Source organism: Schistocerca americana, chromosome 1 (assembly GCF_021461395.2).
Source record: "Schistocerca americana isolate TAMUIC-IGC-003095 chromosome 1, iqSchAmer2.1, whole genome shotgun sequence".
NCBI classification, from domain to species: domain Eukaryota; kingdom Metazoa; phylum Arthropoda; class Insecta; order Orthoptera; family Acrididae; genus Schistocerca; species Schistocerca americana.
This window is the reverse complement of record NC_060119.1, coordinates 253,531,487-253,545,628: the sequence shown is the minus strand read 5'-3', so window position 1 is coordinate 253,545,628 and position 14,142 is coordinate 253,531,487. Positions and strand designations below refer to the sequence as shown.

The 14,142-nt window shown below is 42.4% G+C and overlaps 1 protein-coding gene across 1 annotated transcript in view; it reads right to left on the bottom strand.

Moving 5' to 3' along the window:
• The window catches only part of LOC124623192 (DNA-dependent protein kinase catalytic subunit-like), a 565,210-nt gene that overhangs the window by 467,480 nt on the left and 83,588 nt on the right, over positions 1-14,142 (bottom strand). Inside the window, exon 6 of the mRNA XM_047149022.1 lies at positions 9,647-9,855. Within this exon, the coding sequence (XP_047004978.1) occupies positions 9,647-9,855 (209 nt within the window). The remainder of the gene's footprint in view (positions 1-9,646; positions 9,856-14,142) is intronic.

Genomic DNA, 14,142 nt, shown 5'->3' with positions numbered 1-14,142 from the left:
GTTTCAGTTCTGACAAAAGGCTCCTCCTCTTGTCAGGAAATTTTCACATGATGACATTTCATTTTTAAACAAGTATGTGAACTGTTATTCACCCCCTTTCAATAGCTGGCCCTTGTGGGAGGATACATAAAAGGGGAATACTTTTTCAACAACCACATTCACATCATTGTACAGCATGGTCTCACAGAAAAAGAATAGATCCTTAGAATAGAATTGGTCCTCTGAAAATATAAGATGCACTTACACTTCCATGTGTCATACATTAACAGATTATAAGCCCAATAGACAAAAAATTAGTAATTCCTAGAGAATTTATTGCAAGCATCATTTAATACCATTTAATTCTGCCACTGGACTTGACAACTGCCTAGATTCAGTTAGGAAGTGAGTCCAAAAGGTTGTGCAGATATGTCAGATCCAGGTTAAGCCACACACTGAGGATCTGATTGTGCAATTCTACCAAATTGCAGGGATAGTGATGTCGGCATTTTAGCCACCGTTCCAACAATACATCTCACAGATTTTATATGGTGTTCAATTCAGCTGATTTTGCAGGGCAATTGAGATGTAATAGTGTGGCGGAATGTTCAGAAAACCAGTCACAGTTTCTTCCAGTGCTGCTGCCGTCTTGAAAGATGTGGGTATCAATAGCATACTCACCATATAAATGTTGACTGAAAGGCAACACCTAATCATTCAGAATGTTTAAACAAACATGCTAGTTCATGTTAGTGGTCACCTCAGTGAGTAGGCCACAATTCATTATAAGAAAAATACCCTCGAACCACCACAGACTCACCTCCAGCTTGAACCTGACCATGCATACATTCAGGACGAAATACTTCATTTGGCCTTCAATGCACCGTGCCATCTGAATATAGGCAAACTATGATTCATTGGACCACATTAAATCTGCCAGTTGGCTGCTGTCCAAGTTCGATGATTTCCAGCCCATAGAAGATGCAGAGCTTTATGGCCTCTGTGAGCAATGGTCTCTAGTGAGGTGACCTACTCCAAACGTTCACTGCATGCAATTCCTGTTGCAATGTTCTCTCACTGACAGGTGGGAATGGACTTTCAGTCACTGCCTGTAGCAATGCCAGTTGGGTTCGGAAGTGATTTTGATTCATAAACCAAGAAATGCACCTCCAGTCCCTCTCCGCCAGGATCTTTTTCCAATCCCAATTCTGACACTGCGTTTCGTGACCAAGTGCGTTACAACACTGCTTGCACACACATTTAACAGTTCGCCATAAACACCAACAAATTCAGCAACTTCACACAGCATATAGCCATGGATAATGCCAAACACAATTGCCTCTATTTCCCACTCTGAGATGTTCTTAAATTTACTAATGTTTATGTGCAATACTCACTTAAAAGACAAATATCTCATTAACTGCTATTTCCATATGTTCACGTAGATACAATGTGCATGCAGTTGGGCATGGGACTATCATTGCACCATCTATAAAGGCTTAACGATTCATCTGTGCTTGTGTACTGAGCGACTTAATTTTTTGTTCAGAGAGGTTACATACAACTAGCTGAGAGAAAATAATGCATGAGGCAACATTACAAAGTGGACAGAATTCAATGTGATTTGCCCACTTCAGCACTTCAGCACTTGCTGCCGCCGCCGCCGCCGCCGCCGCCGCCGCCACCACCACTGGGAGTTAGTTTTCTTCTTGAACACTAAGTTTGTAATAATGTTTCAGTTGATTAAATGAAAGTTAGTGGTGTTTGTTTTCTTTGTAACCAATGAACCCAGATGGAATGCAAAATGGAAATAAGTAGGCCTATTACAGATTGCACTGAAATGTTGTCACTGTGTTGCACCCTTTCTTTAAATAGAGAATACTCATCATAAACTTGCAACAAACAAGATGAAACATATTGTGCTAAATGCAAACAGTCATACCATGATCTCTCTTCAGCTGAGGAAGTATCTTCCACTTCAGTGAACAAATACTAACCTACACTCCTAAACTACACCTATTTATAGATGGCTCACATTCAAGTTATTAGAATGACTGGATTCACAGTCACGGGAACATAGTGTATATTCATCAGCACATCACTTGTCAGAATACGACAACTTCCCACTGTGACCAAGGTCATAGGAACACGGGTTATGAATGCCATACTGGTACACTGCAGACACGTGATCTAGCAAGAGCCCAGCTGCATGGACTCTAGGCTCCTGTTGCACCTACCAACACTGCACTCAAAAGCTCCAACGGATATTGACTGAATTCAGCTATACCTCAAATAGTGTTTCTGATGGACTTTCTAATTAAGTTCCTAGTGCTTCAGGAGGAACCAGCTCTATTCAATCATCCTACATGCAGCTTCAGGGATCTTGGAACCATTACCTTCCAGAAAATAGAAGTGTAACATCAAACAAGAAACATTAAGGTATTTAACATATCGTTGAGAGCTAGATCATTAAACATTGATTACAAGTACATATTGCAGAAGGATGGTAAGGGATTTCAGCTGTGTCCTCTTCAAAGAAACATACTTGTCATTTGCATTAACACAGCACCTGAGTGACTTTTTACATACATAAAACTGGGAAGGCGATCGTTCTCTATTTTAACACACAGTTTACTAAATAAAAAATAAAAAAATAAAAATAAAAAATAAAAATAAAAAAATAAATAAAAAATATTCAAACTGAAGTCTTACATTATTCTCATCTGTAGCTATTTTTATTTGTGATTGAACTCGTTATGGAATAAGAAAAGAATATATAATAAAATTGTGTTTGCTTACAATCAAGAGTCCAGAATGCAAACATAGAGAAATCAGAAGTTTGTCTGAAGCTTATTTTCACTAAACGGTAGATGTGTCAAAAGTGGACCCACTAACAAAAGAACTTTAGTTACAGCAAGATACAATAATCAGATCATAAGCTCCAGGATACGCTGTTATCATCACATCACAGCAACGTGTTTCCCCTTGTCTTCACAACAGTTGGGCCCTCTCATCCTGGGGTCTGAGCATCCTGTCCTCCTTTAACTTTTCTCAACGTATCCCTCTGTTCTTTCTGAAGAAGGAACTACTAAATCTGAAAGTTACTCCAGTGTATGTAATTTTATGTGCATCAGCAATCCTGAATTTTTGCCTCCAAAGTAAATACTGGCCAGCAATTCTATCTTACAATTTTATAACCTTATTTTATGCATTTTAAAACAAATCAAAATGACCTAGGCCAATGGTTATATAATGGACAAAATTCTACGTATGAAGTTTCAGGACATTCAGATTGATGATAAATTGAGGTGGCACGACAACGCACTTAAATTAACCAAAAAGCTCAGTTTTGACTGCTGTTCAAATACAAATATCTCTCACTGTGTTGACCTGTTTTTGTTTTGTTTTTAGGGCGTAAAAACAACTAGGGTCATATGCACCAAGATCATAACTGTAGAGATGAAGACAAAGAGAGGAGTTAAAAATGACAACACATTAATCTCAATTGACAGAAAAGAAGACCGCTAAAAACAAGGATATGGAGAAACGTCTATGAAATATGCCATAGAGAAATGGAGGTCCTGAACTAAAAATTAAATGTCCTTCACCATATTGCTACAATGGATAAAAAGTAAAATGCAGTCGGCAGCCTGCACATCATTCGCTGCAATAGCTGATAACTTAGACAGCAAACACAAATGAGAATGTAAGTGGTTAACAAAAAGAGCATTTCATCAGGAAACGGTGGATCATCAAAGGCTGAGGAGAATAAGCACAAACTGGTGGGAGAGCACCACTAACAAATGGCAATGGTTAAAAAGATAGTGCCCGATACACAACCTAGCTAGAATCATTTCCTCACGGCAAGAGGGCTAAGAGGAGGTAGGCCAAGCCACTGGGAGAGGCTGAATAACCTGGAGCTTGTTCCCAAGAAGGGACGACCAGTGATGACGCCAAAGTGACACCACCTGCTGACAGACGGCACCACAGATATCGGAGGGAATGTAAGAATTAGCGGGCTGAGGTACAAGAACTGCAGCCTTGGCAGCAGTGACATTAGCCTCATTTCCTGTCAGGCTGACATGACAAGGAACTCACATAAACACCACAGTGGCTCCATCAAAAGCATGCAGATGACAGCTTTCTTAGACCTGTTCCACTAAGGGGTGGACTGTGTACAGCACACAAGTCTTTGAAGGGCACCGAGGGAGTCAGAGCAGATGAAGCAATTCAAAAGCCTGTGTTGTTAGATGTACTGCATGGTCTGATACAGGGCAAAGAGATTTGCAGTAAAGACTGAGCAGTGTTTCGGAAGCCGATACCAAAATACATCTGCCAATGAAGAAGGCACATCTGACACTATGGTCAGTCGAAGAACCGTCAGTGTACAAAAAGGTACTATTGTGAAGTTCCGTGCGAATGTCATGAAACCAAAGGTGATAGAGTGAGGCTGGAGTAGTATCCTTAGGAAGCAAAAGACTGTGGAGAAAACAGGCTGAAGCTGAGGTGATGAAGGCTTCACACCCATTGGAAAGTGGCAGGTAGTGTGAAGTTAAGCTGCCACAGCAAGAGCCGAAAGCAATCTCCAGGAGGTAACAGAGAAGAGAGACGCACCCCATACTGGCAATCAAAGGAATCATGGAAGAAGAGGGCATAGGATGGGTGGCCGGGCATGGCAGACGAATGGCATGCGTATCAGCTGAGAAGAATATCGCATCGGTATGACAGCAGTAGTTCGGCAACTTCTGCATACAGACTCTCAACTGGGCTAGTGTAAAAAGTGCCAGTGGCCAAAATGATGCCACAATGGTGGATAGTATTGAGACATCATAAGAGGGGCGAACATGCAGATGCACAAACGAAACACCCATTATCTAGTTTCAAATGGTGGAGGGTGGTTTGATCTGCTCCCCAGGAAGTACCACTGAGGACACACAGGACACTGAGGGACCGCATACAGTGGGCTGCCAAGTAAGAAACAAGGGAGGACCACGAAAGTTTCCTATCAAGCATGAGCCCCAGGAATTTTGTAGCTTCAACAAATGGGAGATGAACAGACCCAAGATACAAAGACGGTGGAAGAAACCTATTGCACCGCCAGAAATTCATACAAACGGTCTTGTCAGTAGAAAAACAAAAGCCATTGTTCATGCTACATGAGTAAAGACGATCGAGACTTTGCTGAAGAAGCCACTCAATGAGACAAGTCCATGGAGAACAGAAAGGGAGCCGGAGATGCCTGGCAGGAGATATGCCATTATAGGGTTAATGGCAACAGCAAAGAGGATGACGCCCATGACGGAACCCTGAGGCACATCATTTTCCAGGATAAAGGTGTCCAACAAGGCAAAACCCATGCATAACTTGCAAATAGATTTTAAAAATTCCTGAAGGAAATGGGGCATGCAGCCAGGGAAGCCCCACATGTAGAGAATATGGCGGATAGAAGTCCAGCAGCAGGGATTGTAGGCTTTCTCCAAATCGAAAAATACTGCCACAGTCTGGGATTTCTACAGAAAACCGTTCATGACATGGGTGGAGAAAGTGATTAAATGTTCAACTGCAGAACGATGCTCTCAGAATCCACACTAGGCAGTATTTAGTGAATTGCGAGACGCGAGCCACCATACCAGATGGGCTCGATTCATACATTCCATCACCTTACAAATGCAGCTGGTGAGAGAACTGGGGTGGTAGCTAGTAGGAAGGTGTTTTTCCTTACCGGGCTTAAGTGTGGGTATGACACTGGCTTCACGTCAGCCTCCGGGAAACACGCCCTCTGCCCAGATGCGGTTGTACATACGAAACAGATAGTGCTTTCCTGCAAGAGAAGGGTATTGACCAAGCCGTCTCCACTTGTTTCCGATGGAGGAAGGCAGGGTGACGGGGGGTGGGGGTGGGGGGGGGGGGGGGGGACCAGGGGAGGAGCTCCAAATCTCTGCAATGCAGAGGCCCAAGGTGTTGGAAATAGCTATAGGGTCCACATTGACACTGTCTTCCACTGTCAAACTGGAAACTGGGGAATGGATCTTGGCCCCAGAGAGTCGTCGGAGGTTAACCGACATGACGGAAGAGGGAGTGGAACTGGTAAAATAACTGGTGAATGAAATCCAACTAGCTTTTTTGATATCCAGAAGAATGCCACGACAATGTGCACGCAACTGTTTACAATGAATGCAGTTTGCCATCATAGGATGATGGTTAAAAACACAGAGAACATGTCTCCGGGCATGAATTGCATTGTGACACGCCTCAGTTCATCAAGGGACCGGGACAGAGTGTGGTAAAGAGGAACTGCGAGGAATGGAACGTCCTGTGGTAATAAGGATAACGTTTGTGAGATATTCTACCTGGTCATCACAACTGGGAAAATGTTGTCCATCAAAGGTCATGAGGGAGGAGTAAAGCTGCCATTTGGGTGTGGACATCAGTGGGGTAGGAGTAAGCAAACAGAGAGCATACGGAAAATGGTCGCTCGAGTATGCATCAGAGAGAACGGACCACTTGGGATGACGCGCAAGTTGGGAAATGCAGGAGAGGTCCAAATGAGAATAGGTGTGTGTTGAGTCTGAAAGGAACATGGGTGCTCCTCTGTTAAGGCAGAGGTGGTTTAGTTGACTGACAAGATCAGCCAGGAGGGCACCTCTCTGACAGGTTCTGAGAGAACCCCAAATGGGATGGTGTGCATTTAAGTCACCGAGCAGCGGAAAGGGATGAGGTAGCTGCCCAATAAGTTCAAGAAAGTCTGCCCTGGTGACATCAAATGAGGGAGGGGTGTAACAGTTCAAAGGGAAAAAGGTCAAGTGAGGAACGAAAAGGCAAACTTCAATGGCTTGAAGGCAGGCAGTAAGGGAGATGGGCTGACTATGAACATCATCCCACATGAGCAGCATGGTTCCCCCATGAGATAGAATGCCATCCTCGGGGGAAGGTCAAAGCAGACCGGAAAGAAATGCAAGAGGTCAAAGTGGTCATGAGGATGCAATTTTATTTCCTGGAGGCACAGAACAAGTGGATGTTGCCTTCCAATAGCAGCCATAATTCCTCCTTGTTGAATCTAAGGCTGCAAATGAGGGAGAGTCATGACGAGGAAAGGGGAGGAGGGAGAAAATGAAGGGGTGCCACCTCTGCGGCTGCCGAATGCCAGCCTTCAAACTCTCTGCTACAGGGTGCAGAGGTTGGAAGATCCTGATCCATGAGATCTACAGAGGCACCACTGTTCTCCCTCTATCTATATGTGGAGTCCAGGGTAGAAAAATGGTTGGTAGTGAGCACCAGCAATGCGGAGGTCAGCCAGGTGAGGGTATCACGTAGCAAAGAGGATCTCTGCGGCGATGAAGGAGAAGACCATTTGCCTTTGCTTGACTTCTTGGAGCCTTTCCGGTGGGCAGAGGAAGGCTCATATGTTTGCTGGCTGGAGGGATGTAGGAAATCTTTGTGGCAGTATTCCTTCTGTCTTTTTTGGTCTGCCAGTTGTGTAGCAGGTGACTCTGCCCTGCGAGGTGAAAGTTTTGTGGCTTGTTGCACAGCTGGACGAGAAGACACGGATGGCACCATGAAACTTGGCAATTTCACAACCACAGTGTTGAGTTTGAGGTCACACCTCTGCGTGGTCATGTCCTTCATGGAGCAAGATGTAGCAGGAACAGTACTGTAAGTGCCAGATGGTAGAACACAGGGTTTGCAACTATCCAATAACTTGCAAGCGACTGAATAAGGCATTTACTCCTTTATCCAGATCTCCTGCGCAGCCTGCCCATTGCAGTACACGGGACAATCTCAAGAGAAGGTGATATGGTCACCACTGCAGTTGATACAGTGGGGAGGAGGCAGCATACCTACCATAGGTTACACTTTTGGCCAGGTGTCGACAGGGTGTTTGAGTACGGTTCAAACAATGACACTGATAACACTGCATCGGGATCAGAATGCACAGTCGGACTTTGATAACTCCATAGCCTGCTTTGATCTTGGATGGAAGCATCACTATCAAAAGTAAGAAAAAGAGTGCGTGTGGGCACTAAGGATGCATCCACCTTTTTCATCACCCGATGGACGGCAATGACACCCTGACCAGAGAGAATTTATGCCTCAGTCAGACCATCAAGCAGCCTAGTGTAAATAACACCAAGCAAAGAATTCAGAGCTCTATGGGTGAAACGAATAGGATAACCATGGAGAAACAAAGTGGCAAGCAGTGTTTGTGCATGAGAATCAAAGGCAGTCTCTGAAAGCAAAGTGCCATTGCGTAAATGGGAGCAGTATTTCACACGGCCGGCAATTGCATCAACACCTTTCTGAAGAAGACTGGATTTACCGTTGCAAAGGATTGACCTCCTTTAGTACATGATACCACTAGGAAACATGGCGCAATTGGCACGGTCTTTGAATCAGGAACTTCATCCAGTTTATATTTGGTAGACATTGACTATGAATATGATGACTGGTTCATTGTGAGAAAATCCCCCATGATTGCCAGAATCTCCAATGGTTAGCTCCTTCCAACTGGAGCCTTCCCCCCTCCTCAGACACACCTCCCAAACACCTAACAGAGGGACAAATCAGCAATTTGGGAAGGTATCAGCTCAGGCAGTCACCTCTCCCTGAGCCTGGCCTGAACCCAGGGTACATGCAGACCCTACCTGTCGACCCAGGGCTGGGAATTATGAATTACCCAGTCACCTTTTACACATCAGACATGCGGGATGGCCTTCAGGTGTGCACAGGGAGGAAGAAGCAAAAGAGAAACCTCAAAGCTGAAGTGGAGGAAGGATAGGAGAAGGCAAATGAAGGAAGAAAAAGAGAAATGAAAAACAGTGGTGAGAATTTTCTGATGTCAGCCACTGAAAATGCGGAACACATTCTGAAAAACATCCTAGACATGTTCCCGAATGGAGGGGGAAAAGAATAGCAAGAAGACAGACATGCAGCATAGAAGGGGGAAAACGCTGCAAAGGCTGGGACCCCATGGTAGATAAGCCTGAACCCACCACAGAGCGGTGAGCTCCCTCGGGGGAGTGCGTTGGCCTGAAGACAGGATTGCTAGCATATTTTGAATGGCACAATCTTTTGGGTAATGCAGCTAAGGTGAATGAAGTTTTTATTCAACAGGTGGGTACAGTAATAATATTGTGTAAAACTAGTAACTTCACATCTTCCCTAAGCCTCTTCACATCTTCTGTAAGCCTCTTCAGGGGCCTAGTTATTCTTATATTTGTCTGCTAAGATGGCTGATTGTTTTTAGTGTTAATAATATCAGTGAATTTAGTGCAAACTCTGCACTCACAAATACACTACCTTAAGTACACACAATTTTCCTACAGATTATGAATTCTCTCCGAGTAATAGAACAGAGTTTTTATACTCTGTTGCAGAAGTCTATAACAGGTATCTGGAGACATCGACAAAAAAAATGTAAATCTTGAACCACTCAAAAACTTACAAAAATAAAACCTTATTAGCCACTCATTTATGAGCTCTTAATTTATACTTACTACAGCATCAACCATGAATGGAAAAAGGAGAATGTCTGGAGGAGAGGCAAGACACCTACAAGTGACACCCAACACTAGACAATATTTTCACTTTCTTCCTTTTCACAGGAAGCAGTACAGTACCTATTGGCTATATAAGTGCTTGCACTTAAATTGTATTACAAACCTCATACCTCAAACACTGTTTTTGCCCTGTCATCTGTTTCTTTACACAATACATCTGCAATAACGTCATAGAAGCTTTGCAAAGCTGCAATCCCTGCTTTTTTGTCTTTGTCAGGCATTTCAATCCATAGCAGTAAAGTTGAATGCCACCATTTGTATTCCTTATACATCATTTCAGCAAAGTGATTTCCATGTAGTTCAATAATGGACAAAGCAACTGTGAACCAGAGACAGTGTTTTAAATAAATATGAATCACACAACAAAACTTACAAATAAGCACTTACTAATACATTCATCATATTTACAAACGAAAATAATACTATCGGATCTACAACAAATTTAAACATTAAACATGGAGAAGTAACAACTCTTGTTTCTTCACGAGGCACTAACATCTCTTTTTCTTACTCCATTGTCCATAATGCTTAATAACTTTTTAATAGTGAGGTAATGAAAACATAGCAAAAAAATTATTGGGTACATGTCCAAGAGGGCATCGGTCATTCCAAAACCACACCCACTTATCTTCAAAGAAAGCTATGGGCAGAAAAACAAAATCAGAATGGTTGGAAAAAGATTTCAAGCCAACCCAACTGAATTCAAGCCCATTGTTTAATCAGAATACTACAACGTTCAGTACTAAAGCTCAATGTTTTGATAGATTATGTAGTTTGAATCTGAGTGAGTTAGTTGAGGGTCTGACAATCCTGTAGTTAATGGTCCAGTCACAATGTGACCAATGCCTGTGTTCAACATTGACATGCAATAACCCCTCTCAGATGGCTTGTGGCAGCACTGGTAGTGGAGGGTGTGTCAGAGGATGCATAAAAAAGGACAGCCGTTGTCATAATGTGGAAACAGAGTGATTTACCTGATGTCCAAAAGGGCACAACATGGCTTTCGGACAAAGGGTGCGAGCATTTCTGAAACAGCTAAGTTTGTAAACTGATCACTTGCCGTCGTGGTTAAAATATATAGTGCATGGCAAAATGGTGCTATCCAAAACTCGTGTTGAGGCAAATGTGTTGCAATATGAGCAATAGATGATAGGGGTGAACAACAGCTGCAAAGATGTGTATGGGTGAATGGACATGGAAGTGTTGAACAACTGAATGTCCAGATGAACTAAGGGGCTACCAACAGTGTGTCCTCAATGAAAGTTCAGCAAATGTTGCTGCATATGGGCCTCTGCAGCAGGCACATAGTTCATGCAACAATGCTGACTGCTGTTCATCGCTGACCAAAGCTGGATTTTGCACACCAATACAGCAACTGGATGTCCATTGAGTAGTGCCATAGCTTTTTCAGATGAATTACATTTTATGCTCCTCTGGACAGCTTGCCTTTGGCATATACTGTCCTGCAACAATTGTCAGAAGGGTTCAGGACAAAGGAGGGAGCGTTATGGTCTGGGGTATGTTTTCACGGCATTCCCTGGGTGATCTTGTCATTCTGGAAGACACAGTGTATCAAAAAAGAATGCATCTATCCTAGTGGACCACATCCACCCTATACACAGCTTGTTTTTCCCTAGCACAAAAGTATCTACAAGCAGGACAACGCAATATCTCACAGAATGTATGCATTCTTCAAAGAACATCAGGATGAGTTTATCATACTCCATGGCCACCAACCCCACCCCCCTCCCTCCCCCAGATTTAAACCCAGTTGAGAATCTGTGGGATCACCTCAGTCAGGCTGTTCGCAACATGTTTACCCAACCTAGAAACCTCGCACAGCGGAATATAACACTGGAGTTTGCATGGTTCCCTATACCCATCAGTATCTTCTAGAACCTCACTGACTTTTCCTGCATGTCCACACAGCAAAAAGTGGTTATTCAAGCTTCTGACAGGTGGTCACATTAACATGACTGTACCGTGTAGAGGATGTAAGTCAGTGACTCACTGCAATGTCATTCTGAACAAGAATGTAAACTGCATAAACAAAAGAGAGCAAATTTCTAATTCTGAGAGAAAGAAACAGTAACAATTTTTAAGCTGTGTTGGAGTTATCACAGAAAGAAAATCATCTCGCCAAAGAGGAAGGGGCATGAATGAGGAGACTTTATATGAATAAAAAGAACCAGACATTAGTAGTATGCATTAGCAGACATTAGTAGTATTCATTATTAATTTAAAAAATTGAGAACATTAGACAATGTATTGCATAAATATTGTGATACAAATACTAATTGTTACAGTTGGTGCACAAAAGCACTCAAATTTTTCCTATACTGGAAGTTTATTGCAGTTAGTAAATGCAGTAACATCATTTGTATTTCAACTTTCTCAGCTTTTGATTTGAACACTGGAATCACGCATTCACCTACATGCCACATGGTAACAAAGTATCAGCTGCAACATGTTGTGATGATAAATGCCACAGCAATGATAAGAACAGGTCTCCACTGCCAACATAGCAACAAGATTGACTGTAACCAAACATTTGGTAATACAGGACAATTGTACAGATTTTAACTTTTGTCACTGCATGGATTTTTCACTGCATTAAAGCCTGACTTTCAAAGTTACAGTCTCTCAATATATGTACAAATGGAAAGTAGTTTATTAAGTCACTAAAACCAATGTGTTATCACTGATGAGCAACTTAATTAGAAAGAGCTGCAGTGTTAGAGAACGAGCACTTTTGTCACGATGTCACCAGACTGGGATATCCTCGGACATCTGCTGGCTATTGGTGTGCTAATTGAGCACAGGATGGGCAAGATACAGTGACATAGCCCGAATGTAGGTACTACATTTGTAGGATACTATCTCCAAGGTTACGCATGTACTGACCTTTTAAAGTGTCGTATGTCACAATTCAGTGATTTCTGCCACTGCAGAGTTAACTGTCATGGGTAGCAATGTGTAGTGGCAGGTACTGTTGTTGACTATAACGGACTACAACAGAAAAAAGGTGCACTGTTTCTCACCCATCAATTCTATGCTCAACCACAACAACTAATTAGCAGCCATACTATTCACAGTCACCTGACTGCTACAGGATACAGAAGCCACCAACAGTGCATACCCTGTACTCAGCTCCAATCAATCTCTGCAAGCTGTCGGCAGTGCTTGAGGTGTCATCTGTCAGGAAGTTATACAAACCAACAATGTGTGTTGTGGCATCTATATCTTAAGAAGTCGCTGCTATTATTAGTGGTAAATGGGATGCTATGTGCTACTATGAAGGCATATCTAAATCAACTGTTCATGAACATATGACTAGTGTACACATACATCATACTTTACTTTCCACAAGAGTAACTAGTCAATGACATTTCTAAGTTCAAACTACAGAAATAATTTCCATTTTTATCTACATACCTACTGCTAGGTATCTGAAAAATTCACATTTTGTAATAAATCTGAACATAGATGCAAATTCTACATCAAAATGTGACAACATGAAATTATTTAGTAGATGCTATTTCATAGCAAATTGTATTCCGATGAACTGTAAGCGGCAATAAAATGAAATTGAGATGGACTATATAATGAGCATAGTGCAGATATTACTAATGCAGTTAAGTATGTGCACTCTATTGGGAATCACGAAGGAACAATGCAATGTTCACCTCTGTGCCATTTGTGTTAGATGTGCTCGACATGAGTCAGTGAGTCATATGTGCATCAGACTTCACTATGGAGGCTAGGAAAGAGGAACAGTGAGATGTAGTGTAGTTTTTCACTGCAGAAGAAATATCAGGAAGTGAAATTCGCAACTGAATATCTGCTGTGTATGGCAAAAACAATGAGTGCATGGTTGCACGAAATAAACGATTTCAAAGTCAGGTGTCACTGAAAGACAGCATTCAGCCAGAATAAACCTATTGTGCCACTGCCCCTTCTCTCATTGTTGCAGCAGTTGCTGCCATGAGAAACAGTAGATGGTGGAAGACATTTGGCTCATGGTACACATCAGTCACAGTACCGCTCACACCATCATGGCAGAGATCCTAAAGTTCCTTAAGATCTTCACACAATGGGTTCCTCACAGCCTGGTGGAGGAGTAGAAGTTGAACACAACATCGACATCACAGCAGCACCTGTAGTGGTAACACAATGAACCATATAATTTCCTGTCCCATATTGTCATAGGAGATGAAACATGGTTTAACCATTTTGAGCCAGAGAACAAGCATCAAAGCCAACAATGGATGCACATGGTTTCATCCCAGTGAAAAAAATCAAAAGCAGTGCATGCCACCTCCAGAAAATAATAATCTTTTTCTAGGACTGCAAGGGACCACTACTCATGAACCTTTGGAACACAGCACTATAATTAATGCACAGAGATATATGGACAAATTGAAGCAGGCCATGAGTCCAAATACTCAGGAGTGTCAACGGATGGCATCATTCTGTTGCAGGATACTGCCCATCAATATGTTGACAAGGTTGTTTCAACTGCACTGCAGAAGTTTCACTGAGAAGCCATTAAACATCATATGTACAGTCCTTATCTCTCCCCCATTCGATTTCCATATTTTTGGAG